At 38.2% G+C, this 14001-nt stretch overlaps 1 protein-coding gene across 2 annotated transcripts; it reads right to left on the reverse strand.

Annotated features, from left to right (window-relative positions):
* Window positions 1-2179: 2179 nt before the first annotated feature.
* psen1 (presenilin 1) lies at window positions 2180-13677 on the reverse strand. Of its 2 annotated transcripts, none has more exons than XM_026934414.3 (11): window positions 13530-13677; window positions 10899-10983; window positions 9790-10061; window positions 9340-9481; window positions 9015-9082; window positions 8508-8728; window positions 7123-7221; window positions 6930-7016; window positions 6560-6748; window positions 5187-5305; window positions 2180-3311 (listed from the first exon to the last, which is right to left on the reverse strand). In XM_026934414.3, exons 2-11 carry the CDS (start codon window positions 10932-10934, stop codon window positions 3156-3158), a joined length of 1389 nt encoding a protein of 462 aa, XP_026790215.1. In that variant the 5' UTR covers window positions 10935-10983; window positions 13530-13677; the 3' UTR covers window positions 2180-3155. The 2 variants fall into 2 exon arrangements, with proteins under 2 accessions (XP_026790215.1, XP_026790216.1); XM_026934415.3 differs by having other exon boundaries at window positions 6560-6727; window positions 13530-13676.
* Between the last annotated feature and the right edge of the window lie 324 nt (window positions 13678-14001).

The following is a 14001-nucleotide window of genomic DNA, read 5'->3' on the forward strand; positions in this document are numbered from 1 at the left end:
CTTATCTCATGGGTCATTAGAGAAAACAGAAGATACCTGTGATGGTAAACATAAGACCAAAAAGAGTTTATAACAGATATTATAAGGAAAAATGGGCAAAGACTATCCAAGCAGGCTGGCAGGAGATGCATTTACAGCATTTGCCAGACACCCTTACATTTATCTCATTTACACAATTGAGGATTAAGGGCCTTGCTCAAGGGCACGATTGTCTCTAAAACACCAAAATCACGCAATGGAGTTAGAGCTCTTTGATTCATTTATCTGCAAAATAAAGAACAATTAGAACTGACACAGCCACAAGATCTCAAAGTTAGCGCCAGTGAAAATGAGTCACACTTTGTAAACTGAGAACTAATTAGAGAGAATTATACAGACACACCAACTAGATCACTTTCGCCCACACACATTTTATCAAATGAGTAATTGAAACCATACTGCATACTCTTTTTAAATAATTATTTTACATCAGACATGCAAAAATATAATCAAACCTTAACATATACACTGAGCCATTGTACAATGCATACATACATAGACACGTTTTTCAAGAGGAAACCACTGAAGCCACAATGGAGACTATGGAAAGGAAAATATTACCATCCGTTTCCAAAAGTGGCTCCTTACATCTGCTTTTAGGAGAGTTAGTGGTACGTGAAAATATACGTTTGTAGTGGCATTAAGCCACTTGGGGTTAAGTCATACCAACAGCATGTGTGCTGTGCTCCAGCTGTGGCCTACAGACAGAGTTTAGCAGGCCTCATGACTGAAAGGTGGATCTGCTTTTGCCTCTGGGAGAGTCTCATTTCTGTGTGCCTATAAAAATATCACAAGTCAGATGAAAAAGAACGCAGGATGAGGTTTTCTTGCAGAGCTCATTGGTCCCCAGAGTTGAGATTCCATTAACTCGCTTGCATGAAAAGATCAGTGTGCACATATGATTCCTGCTTATTATGTATTACATATGTAGAGGTCAGTGAAAAGGTCAGTGAAAAGATATGACCATTGCTGCATTTCTAGTGGATCTGTGAGTTTGGTTTACATGCATGGGATCTTTTTATGGTAAATCGTGTTCCATTCCTCAGGCAATCAATGAATCAACGCATGTTTCATGGTAGCCATTTTAAATCTGATTAGATAATCCTCCTCTAATTACGCTCGCAGACTTCTTCCTGTGTGCACATAAACACAAGTCTCACAAATGGGCAACAGGTGTGAACCACCACAGATCATTGCTTCTTCTGGTCTAAAGCTAAAAATAAAAAAAGTACAAAGTGGAAAAACGACAGAAGGCCACATGCCACATAAAAAGTGCCAGTGAAAGTCTGTTCTTTTTCATTTGCCGTTTACTCATGCATAATCCGGATTCATGCCCCGTTTACCAGACCCCTTTACAACCATCGTGAAAGACTTCCACATCTCCACAGCTTTCACAAGCTGCTGCCTGGTTCATTACAGCCAGAGTTCTAAAAAGAACGCTAAAACATAGCATTTAATTCAACATCAAACTACTTTAACTTAACCATCCAAAATGTATTTACAAATGTGTTTATTTAGATATACAGACTGCCACTTCCACATGTCTTAGCCTTAAAAGGTGTGCTTGGTGTCTGGTGGTTGCTCGAAGGTTCATTCACCTGTGTCTTAGTCAGATCATTGCAAATCACAGGTGGGGCAGTCAAGTGGAATAGACAGCCCTTAAATCAAAGCCGAACATGAAGCTTAATACTGTTACAATAGAGAATTAGTGTTGCTGCTTGCCCGGCCTCATGGACCATGTGGTGATAACTAATACCTTCTGAGAGCTAGGCAAGCTGCCAGTTTCATTCAGGTACACCAGGGAGGAGGTACACAAAACACCAAAGCTCCAGTAACCATGGAGTTCTTGTATTGTTCCTGTAGTCTGCCATGCCCTTATGGTAAATAAATAAGAGTGACTCACAGTACGGAGGTAGTGGTATACTAGAGGATGACTGCTGAAGACTGTCTGAAAAGAGGCTTTTTATTCTTCTCAGGCTGACCTTTCACACTAATAACTTATAGACACAGAATCAAGCTTGTTTATTAAGAAATCTTCTGAAATTATCAAAAGCATTTTCTGTGTATTGATACAAGAAATTTCAATCTAATTTAGCTAGATACTTACCTTAACCTATTACAGATTACACTGGAGATGGAAAAAAGTGCTCAAAGAGCTTCTCCTTTATTCAAGAACTTTAAAGTTGGTTATAAACCAATTACAAAAACAATTAAGATACTGTTCTGCTTTTTTTGTAGGAAAAGAATGTTGAAATTAACAAAAGTTGAGAGGTAATTCTATAAACATAATAGACAATCAACCAAACAGACAAAAACAATAAAAATAACCAACATTTCCACAAACTTTGGTGAACCTTATGTTTAGGACCGTATGTATAATACATTCCAAAATGATGCCCTCAGACGATGAGAGCAAAACAGTAGCCTCTACTTTTTTAAATTTTAACACAAACTGCAGCAATAAGTCAATATATCTTACCTAACAAACATGGTTGGACTGTGTTCAACTCCAGTGTTCAACTCCAAACCATAATTCTAGACACACTACAGGGGAAAAGGTGTTCAGTACCAACCACTTAGTCAAAATCACAAATTACAGGTCACTAAAGTAATGCTTTGTACAAGTAAATGGAAAATTGAATGTCTATATCAAGTTTGGATCCAGATATGGTTCCATTCAATGCAATAAAGTCCATCAACCCAGAAATAAGCCATGCATTTTTTTCCTCATCCAGTTATTATAAAAACATTCGTTTATGTAAGTTAAATATGACTTTTTGGTGATAAACCATTTTGCTAATCGTCCCCTTTTCACAATTTTTCTCCCCTAAACAATTGCTACACAATTACCACAAATGCCAGTGTCAATCTTTTGAGTCGTTGGATAGATGCTGCATTTACAGAGATCAATGAACAAAGAAAACACATGGGAGGAATGAATTACTTGAGGTCCCACTCCAAACCTTAAAAAAAAAAAAATCTTAATCCAGTCACATAGCCATCACAAAGGAAAAGGGGCAATGGCAATGCCATCGATTCCCCTCCTTTCCTGCTGAGGTTCAAGTCCTCTGTGGTATGACCAGAGTGTGAAGCAAGCTGTAGGACAGCACTTTTTGCTATATGTAGAACTGGTGCACAGCTAACTGGTCCATAAATGGGCGCACCAGGTTGTCTGTGGCAAAATAGAAGATCAATCCAAAGGTAATAGAGATGGGGAGAGCTGGGAGGGCTTTCTTAAAGATGGCCAAGAGCAAGAGCGTTAGACACAAGCCCTGCAAAATATGAAGACACACAAAAATCATTTTCATAGAATGTAGAAAAGAAGAAAAAATATACCATAGAAATGAAAAAGATCATCAGCTAGAAATTTAAGATCAGCTACAACAATAGTAGCACATACATAAATAGCTAGCTAGGAACAGGAAAAAAAATATATATATATATATATATATATATATATATATATATATATATATATATATATATGAGAGAGAGAGAGAGAGAGAGAGAGAGAGAGAGAGAGAGAGAGAGAGTGTGTGTGTGAGTCCTCCGAAAGTATTGTCATGGCAAGGCCAATTCAAAAGATGATTAAGATGATAGTTCAGAATTTTGGGTTTCATTTCCTGATATTTAAATCTAGATGTGTTAGATGGCACCTTTTGTTTGAATCAACCCATTTTTCAAGTGACCAAAAATATTGGAACAGGTGACTGACAAGTGTTTCTTGTTGCCCAGGTGTGCCCTGTTAGATTGATTGTTTAGTCAATGGTCTGAATGTCTACTCTCGGTTTGAGCCCTAGGTTTCGCCTGTAAAGACTGCATTTTGTAGGTAAATATATATAAAAAGGTAAACCAACATGAAGACCAGAGGGCTGTCTATAGGGGAAAAAAGCAAGCCATTTTGAAGCCATACCACAAGATGCAAACCGTTCATCAGCACCAACAATCAGAAGGCCAGACTGGAATTCACAAATAAACACAGAGATGAGCCACAAAAGATCATGAACTAGGATTTACCTCTACCAAAGTGATGGAAAGACCAAAGTGTGGAGAAAACAAGGGATATGCAACCAAATAGTAAGTGTTATTTACTTTAAGACTATCTGCTCCCAATACTTTTGCTCACCCAAAAACTAGGTGGTCTGCTACCAAAAGTGCCATGCTCTAAGTTGGTTAACAGATCTACATGTAAATACCAGGAAATGAAAGCTGAAATTCTAATCTATTGTCTCATATTCATCTTTTGATCTCAAAGTAAGTTAATTAAAATAAAGAAATAAATAATTAAATAAATAATCAAACAAAAATGAAACTACTACTTATGATACTGCAGAGATCAGAGTGTTCATTGTCATACCCAGAAACTGCCCAACCACTGAATGCAGACGTGCCTTCTCCTCCAAAGTTATTCTTTTCTTCTGAGCTGATTCATTTGTTTGCCATTACTCATCTATGTGCCTTTCTGCAAATTCTATTCATCTTTGCTGGTAAACCTGGACCTGTGACAACTTATGATTCAAACTGCTTCAGGGATAGATAAATTGAGAATAATCCCTTGCTAACTGATGTCATGTCATTCTGTCGGCTTTGCTACATTCTTGATTATTTCATTCAGTGCAAGTATCACATCTGGACAGTGGATTAGCTTTGAATTTCTTTAGTTACAGTTAGAGAACGGCTTACTATTAATGCACAATACATTTTTATATGTTTGAAATCTTTCTACTATTATAAATTTCAGTCTGATTAATTCCTTCAATTTGAACATGTATTAAAGTCATTCATCTTCAGTAACTGCTTTATCCTCTTCAGTGTTACGGTGGATTTGGAGCCAATCCAGGGAACACTCTGGATTGAATGCCAGACCATTACAGGCCACTAAGTGCACACATACATTCACACACACATGCACACCTAAGGACAATTTAGAGTAGCCAATCCACCCATTGGCTTGTTTTTGGGAGGTGGGAGGAAACCTGAGCAACTGAGCAAAAGACAGTAACCCCAACTCAGGATCGAACCAGACCATCAAGCTGTAAGGCAGCAATAGTACCTGCTCCGCCACCATGCCAGCAAAATAATAACAATAATAATAATAATAATAATAATAAATATACCCGTAACAGATTTGTGGGTGGATTACTTACAATAAGAATGGCCACAAAGCAGGCTAACGTTGTGTTCCAGTCACCGCTGGCTGTAGCTGAAGCCTTTCCCACCAGCATACTATAAAAGATGAAGTCACCAAGACCTAGCTTCACCCCCCCTGGAAGAATAAAAACATACATCTTAACACTCTTACAGTGCACTCAGTCCATAATAAATTCCAATAAATCCTTTTACTATATACTTTTCCTACTATAATTTAACACTATATAAATGAGGAGATAAAATGTAAGTAAGAAAAGTGTTAGAGAAGCAGTGCTCATAATAAGAAGCTATAATACAGATGTATGTTTACATTTGATGCACAGGCGCATTGCTGTATGGATTAGAGCCAAGCCCTACAGCTGCTTCCATGTTTGGGGGTAATTACATTTGAAAGGGTGCTGCTGTATGTAAGAGAGGGGCAAATCCCCCATTTCATCATGAATAAGTGAATGATCTGACTCAGCCAAATGGAATTTTCAACATGTGGAGCAAGCACAAGCCATGAATTAATGGTTAAAAATATGCTTTTACAAAATGCAGCAATAATTTTTGTATTAATATGCATGCAAATTTGATTTGCCATACCTTTAGAGGGTTGTTTATTTGTCCCTCTGAAGAAACTCTAAAGGTCCTATGCAGAACCCTACAACTTGAGTTTTTTCTTATCAGAAAGGGTTCCAAATAGAGCCCTTTAGGGAATAAGTTAATAACTAATTGTTCAAAGAACCTCTGAAAAACTGTCTAAACTCCAGCACTCTGGAAATAACTAGGAACTGTCTCACGTCAAACCTTTCTGGAAACTAGCATCACCAGTTGCCTTATTGCCCCTTCATTAGTGATGAGCATTTCAAACATGTCTGTTTTATTTTAACGTAAGATATTAGCACCCTTGGCTTCATTTTGATAAGCCCACCACTACCCCTGGAGGCTAACATTGTTGCTGTATCTCATTCACAACTGGAGCTCTGTGAGTTAGGCAAGTGACAGGAGCGCATGTAATATACATATTTAAATCAAAAGGAGAGGAGGTTTGTAAGATCCACCATGGATTGAGGCCATGCTTTTTTTATATTAAAAAAAAAAAAAAAAAAAAAAAAAAAAATTCAGTTTAGTATCAGTTCAAAGAAAGTCAATTTCCAATCTATTCACTGACTGCATGAGACATTTAATCATGCCAGTATTATTGAACAAATTTCAATAATTAAGTAAATGTAATATTAAGTTTAAAGTTTAAATGCTAAATGAAATGTAATTGTGCAAGACTTCTGTCTACAGTGTGTGCCAGTAATATCTAATATTAGACCCTTATAGTGGACCGTTACGTTATCCTTGAGGACTGGCCATCAGGCTCTGTTCCACTGATACTCACTCTCCTCCTCGTCATCTGCTGGTGGTGGGCGTGCTGATGGCATCTGCTGGATCTGACGTCTCGATTCCTCGGTGGACTGCAGAGGGCCGAGACGCTGCTCTTGATGAACAACCCAATCAGACGTGAAACCCCCATCATCCTCTGGCTGAGCCACTGGAGCCGTTGCAACTACAGGATACATCAAGAGGCCTTAAAGTGAGGTCAAAAGTTAGAGCAGGGAAGAAAATATCAAATATTGCTTGCCAATAGTGCATTTTAAAAAAATACAGTTTTTGTTACTGACATGGCAGAGACAAACATACATTGCAGCAGCTGAAATGAGTTGCGCTATCCCCTCATGGCCTCTGAAGCAGCCAACTATAAGACTCACCGTGGCTCTCTTGTTTAGGGGCAGCCTCTGAAGAGTTATTCCTCGACTCCGCGTTGTCTGCCATGCCAACCAGCCATACCATAGTCGCTGACAGACACATTATTAAAACACATTATTAATTATTAAAACTGAATGTGTGCTACTTAATAGAAAGCAACTCTAGGAACTGCAGATTTTCTCGTTAATATCTTACAAGAGTAGATGAGCCCTGGGAACATTGGTTCATTCCTTTCTTGAGCTGTTTCAACCAGGATCCGAAGAGGTCCTTTAGGGCACAACACGGCCAACAGGTCTGACAGAGGAAAGAGGGGAGAGAGAGGAAAAAAAAAAAAAAAAAACCACCTCATTGAGTCAATTCAACTTCTCCAGGACAGGTCATCTCCCACCATGTGCTAGTTCTTAACCCTGGTTTACTGCAAACACAGAATTTAGATGTTTTGTGATGTTAAAGCCTATAAAATAATCTTACACAGTGAGATTATCATCACTACTCTCAGATTTCCTAAGGAGCTACCAAACATCCTAAGTGACATAATATAGGGGGATAGTGATCAACCAGCATGTTTGTGTTTTTTTTTTTTTTTTTCTGGTTTCCCATGTCAGTGTAATGAGTATCAATACCATACACTTTACTCGTCAGCTATATGCTGTTGAAGATTATGATAAATTTATAACATAAAGAAATAGGAATGTGTAAACTGAATACATTTCTATAGAGTTTAGGCTTCTTTCATGTAAATCAACATAGATATGGTGTGTATAAAACATGTGAATCACTTTCTCACTGCAATTGAACCATGCTCGAGTTTGCCTGGAACCTGATTGAGGCCACTTCGCTCTCGGGCGGGTTGTTTTTGTCCACACCTGAGTGCGATTGCTGTCTTCTCACCTGCCTATATGAACTGAACCAAAGAGGAAAATGTGCCAGGGTTTGATTCTAACAGACTAAACAGTGCATAGGTGAATGCACCCTATCGCACCTTTTTAATATAAATCAGGTTTTATCCTAAACAAGACAATGCATTCAGGTATTTCAGGTTTGGGATGAAGAGGCCTTCACACAGGTCCTCGCACTGGGAAAGTCAGAGCTGAGCTCACTTTAAAGTGCACATCTATTCCTGTCTTACTGAAAACAATCCTAAAATAACTGGCTTTATCCATGTTTTCTGAAGATAACATTGTTTGGAAACATCAAGAGTGTAATTTATCACATGGGAGGGATGATCTTACAGGAAATTAGGCTCTGTTGAAAACTCCTTTAGATTGGCACTCGTAACACTATTCTTCTTTTTTTGCCGTTTGGACCTTCCTCAAATTATATCCTGTCTTATCGTATAATGCAGGATGGAGAGAACTTGTGTTTCACCAGTGAATGTAAGCTATGTCATTATTATTACAAGAGTACTTTTATACTCTGTCATACCCATATCATTTTCATACCATGTATTTGCCAACAAAAACTTTTCTCTTCTCTTTGCTAGCCTCTTTTCAAGCTGTTGCATTAAGTTTACAAAAACGCATGCGAAATGCACTTGACATGAGTGAGAGTTAGTTAATGAGTCTAACTAACTTACTAACCATAGACAGAGATGACAGCCAGGATGAGCCAGGCGGTCCACTCAGGCAGGTACTTGATGAACACCAGGGACATGAGAGCGCTAATCATGATGAGATAGGCCTGCTGCAGTCGCAGCGGACCCTTCCAGTGGACACAGATCATTCCAACCACCCCGAAGTTCCAAATGATCACTGCCAGTGTGAAGTAGTCCATGGCTACGTTGTACGTCTTAAACACCTCCCTGAAGCGTGGACACGAAGGACACATAAGTCTTATCAGTGTAGATAGATAGCATCATAGATATTAATTAGATAGCAATTATAGATAGCATCTGCTCGTGGAATATGTGGGAAAACTCAAGGGGGTGAATATTTATGCAGGCTACTGTATCATGATGCACACAGTGTATCAGCTATAGTGTTATGATACTTTAGCAACATTGCCCACCCCTAAATTCTACTCTCTGTAAGTATTCCAGGTCTGCATCTAGCTATCTATGTATGAAGGCAGGCAGAAACACGACTCACAGCAGGTAAACAAAGGAGAAAAAGAAGAGGAGGAGCAGGGAGGAGAAGAACAGCCAGGCGTGGATCACCTGTAATAGCAATAACAACATGTCATTATAATGCTACTAACAGAAAGTCAAGCCATGTACAAATAACACAGGTACCAACACAAGAACAATGTCAAGCCCTAGAAAACATGCTTATATCATATATTTATACTTTTTCAGTATACTAAAAGTATACGTTTTAATCTTTAAAATTTTGGCAACATGGATTATTGATTTTATTCTGAGAATCAAGGTCTGGACAAACCATGTGAGGAGACTCATCTGCTAGCATGCCATACCTTATAGCAGCGGTACTTGTAGAGCAGTACCAGTACCAGCGTCATCACCACAATCACACTGATCATAATGGTAGCGTTGAGGATGGAATTGACAGCACGCTGGCCCACAGTGTCAGTGTCTTCACGGAAGGGAGTGTAGATCCTGCATGAGCAAAACAAATGATCATTCTATTAGCTCTCCCTTCTCAGTTACAATTCTTTGATATCATGGTTAGCTAGATACTGGGGCACAAATCAGTAGCCTGGGCCCATGGGACAGGCAGATTTTGTCTGGGATATTCATGTTTTTATTCACAGTTGCCCAGAAGACAAGTAGAGTCAATAACCAGAAAAGAAAAAAACCTTACTAATGCAAAAGCTTTCATTTTCATTTCTGTAGCCATGTTTAAACTGAATGCACTTCACAGTGGTGTGGAATACTCGTTCCTGAATCCTGTTATTAACACTCACAGCTGCTGGCCATCCTTCTGCGTGTAGAAGCTGACCGACTTGATGGTTGCCACGACGACCACCATGCACAGTGTGACTGGGACGAAGAGCATGATGACGTGTTTGGCTCCATATTTCAGGGTGAGCTCCTCGTCCTCCTCTTCCTCATTGTCAGTGACCACTTGTGGGGTGTGAGTGGAGGGAGGCTGGCCGTTGAGCTCAACGTCCCTCCGTGGCCGGGCTGTAGATCTACCTGTGTCTGTGTGCTGGTTGGCCTCCGCTCTTACATGTGACTGCATACAATCGAGAGATATCAGAATGGTGTTATGCACTGTATTATCCTCTATGGCAAGAGTGATAGTTTATCTTGCAGAATGATCATCAGTACAGTGGCCATTTGCTGAAATGGCCACATAAACGTGGCTAAAATCAGAACTGAAAATAAATGGCTAAAGAGCGAATTCAGGGAAGAAACTAACAAAAGCATCAGAGGAATACAGAACCCAAGAATCATTTGCTAGAAAAGTAATGAAAAGAGTTGATTTCTACGTTCAAACCTCTCTGATCTATGCTATCAATGCGATTATACTATATGCTGTAGGTAGTGTATATGACTATTGAGCTTTACACTGCACGCCCACTCAGCTATGCCACAAAGTTCAACAGCTGATTATCTTTAATGGTTATCATCGACTGTTTCTATTTATGTCTTGTAGATAGTAATCAACTCTGTATTTCTTTCAATAATCAGTTACCTAACACAGGACCTCCCAGTCATGCTTAAAAGCCTATCAGTAATATGAGTCTAGGACAAAGCTGTAAATCTCTGCTACTGAAGACACTTAACAGAGAATTAGAGAGAGAAAAAAGGACAAGTCCGGGCAGGAAAGCCTCCAGCTACAGAAGGTAATATGATATGTAATTGCAGCTGTTCTATACTTTTATCATCTGTGCCACACCTGTGTGTGATGCTGGCACCGATCACAGAAGGGTTGGGTCAAGCACTAAAACACTATCCTCACTGAGATGACTGTTCAGCCAAGAGTAAAGCAAAGCTGAGGCATAACCAACAAACACTGAACTCAAATATTGGTTATAGAGCAAGCCATAAAACTTTGATCAGGACCTACCACATTACGGACTACATCTAGCACACCGTCAGCCATTGATGCCTGGAAATGAGTCAAGCCTCATAGAAGAGCTGAGCGGGAGTACCTAGAAGAAGAACATGCAAGATATTCAATCGTAACCCAAACATGAATCAATCAATGCATTACATGACTCTGTTGTAAAAAATAAACATGTGTGTTCTACTGGATTTAAAAAGGACACTATTTCTTCATTCAGTTACAGGTCCAGATCCAGAATAAATTCAGTGCGTCATGATGTACAGAGAAACATGAAATTCATGTCTGTCATCATCAATCCTAAGCTGATGAATAGGTAAGGAATGAATGCAATAAGCCGTGCTACTATAAAACAGTTCCCTTACCAGCCTATCTTTTTTTCTCTCCTTTAAGTTAATAAGACAAAAAGGCACAGATTGTCATGTTACCAAACAGCCAGAAAAAGCTAAGTCCTTTGTCCTGAAGACTCTCCCATGGTGGAAAACTTACTAAACGTTACAAAGCACTGACACCGGAGACTCCTTACATAAACAGTTAGACACTTTTCCGTGTTAAATAACGAGACATAATTTCAATCTGTTTTTTTTTTTTTTTTTAATCAGCCTTACAATATGTAGAATATCTGTTATACAAGTTTCTATGAATGAGTTCTTATTACAGCAATTAGAACAAGGTATTAGAACGAGTGCATGAATATGAACCTGACATTTGAATTACAGCCAGAAAATTAATCAGCATCTTCAGATTAGAGAGTTCTACATCACTGTGATATAAATAAGTATTATCGTACTAGAAAGAGTGATGTCGTACCATGTGATATTGCTTTTATACAACAGTTCGATAAACAAGAAATTAATATTGAGTAACTGACATTTCAGACACAGTACGATCAAATATTTTGTTTATTTTTGCACCGTCAATGAAAGTAGTACCCAGAGAAGCCATAGCTGGACAGAACATTGCGTGTTGCCATGCCAACGCACAGACCGATAGCCTGTAGGAAGTGTAGTAACAGTTTCAATGTCATGAACTACTGCTAGAACTGGAATTTTATGCAGCAAATTGGACAAGCGGAGTGACACAAACAGTGAAATGTCCCAGTGCTGTTATACTAAATTTCAACACTCTTGGAGCACTGCTTGCCCAATCAAATTATTGGACTGGAACTAAGTGCTGTATAAAGATTTTATAGCATGCTGAAGTCGTCTTTTGCTGGCTGTCTCTACACAATCAGTACTGGTATACATCAATGCTTCCCTGTTTTCTTGCAAACAAAATGAAATGCAGGATTATTACAGATATGAACATAACAGAAGTCCACTAGATCTACTAAATCACAGTTAAACCACAGTGTGACCACAAAGTCTCTGTCTGAAACCACCAGGCTCCTGCAGGACACATCTGGATCCCAAATCAAACTACCAAACAAATCAAGGGTCAATCACAGCTCAAATGTTACAGCACCATGGCTCTGTATATTGTGATCTCAAACCCCCAACAGAAAGCTGTTAAGGGTTTCCACAGCATCACACCTAGCTAGTTAATAATGGTGTCTCTTTACTTATGTTCTCTTTATCAAGATGATTAAAGCCTGTTTTGTGTTTAAGACTGGGTATTTAAAGAGGTAACCAACAAGCTTGGGGTACAGTTCACAAACAACTGAGCAAATCAGTTTCTGGAGTAAACACACAAACATGTCACTAGGGTTAAACTAATATTAAACTACTAATGTTAAACCACTAACATTAAACCACTAATGCTACACTAACGTTAAACTACTAACGTTAAACTACTAATGTTAAACCACTAACATTAAACTAATATTAAACTACTAATGTTAGACCACTAACATTGAACTAACATTAAACTACTAATGTTAGACCACTAACGTTACATTACTACAACTAAACTACTAATGTTAAACCACTAACATTAAACTACTAATGCTACACTAACGTTAAACTACTAATGTTAAACCACTAACATTAAACTAACGTTAAACTACTAATGTTAAACCACTAACATTAAACTAATGTTAAACTACTAATGTTAAACCACTAACATTAAAATACTAATGTTAGACCGCTAACATTGAACTAACATTAAACTACTAACACTAGACCACTAACATTAAACTAATGTTAAACTACTAATGTTAAACTACTAACGTTAAACTACTAATGTTAAACCACTAACATTAACGTTAAACTAACGTTAAAGTCCTAAGGTTAAACCACGAACACTGAATTAATGTTGAACTACAAACGTTAAACCACTAAAGTAAGACCACTAACATTAGCTAGCTACGTTAGCTAACTAGTTAGTGACCCGGTTAGCTAATGTTGTGAAAGACATATTCCAAATACTGCACATAAGTAATGTACACATCAGTTTACAGCGAAAAACAGAGATTTTGGTGAAGAGCATAAACACGGTTAGCCGGCTAACGAGTTCATCACTGGTGTCAGTGGAACCTGTACATTTAGCTAGCTACCCAAACGGTCAATTGCTAACAGTTTACCAAAATAACCGAGTTTAGGACATAATAAATACCACATAAGTTCACTTCACACAATATCGTAATTAATGTGTTAATATATTAAACAGTTTTATGTGTACAGTTAGGCTACACACCTCGATTTCTTCCGACCCAACAAACCGCAAACGATACGCACGTATATCAAATAACTACCTGCTGGTCATATAGTGCACTACATAGGGAGCAAAAGCCGTAGTACAAAGTGCACTAATGTAGGAAGTAAGGAGCTGTTTGAGACTAAGCCTGTAAAGCCGGAAATGGTTGAGTAAATTCTGCGTTTCCGTAAAACTCCGACTGATGACAAAAGAAAAGTCACGTGTCATGGGAAGTGTTTTTATTGATTTCCGGATGACCTGTTTGTGTCTAGCTTCAATAAATCTATGCTAAAATAACAATAAATTTACATGAGCCCGACAATCTGTAAAGAGAATGCTTAGTTAATATAGTATTACATGCAGGTAATGACGTCATAGAGATGTATTTTAAACAATCAAAAATTATTTATCATTGATTATAGTAAAGACTATATCAGTATTTTAAATTGGATGTACAAAAAAAAAATCTTGC

This window comes from Pangasianodon hypophthalmus, chromosome 10, assembly GCF_027358585.1.
Source record: "Pangasianodon hypophthalmus isolate fPanHyp1 chromosome 10, fPanHyp1.pri, whole genome shotgun sequence".
Lineage (NCBI taxonomy): Eukaryota > Metazoa > Chordata > Actinopteri > Siluriformes > Pangasiidae > Pangasianodon > Pangasianodon hypophthalmus.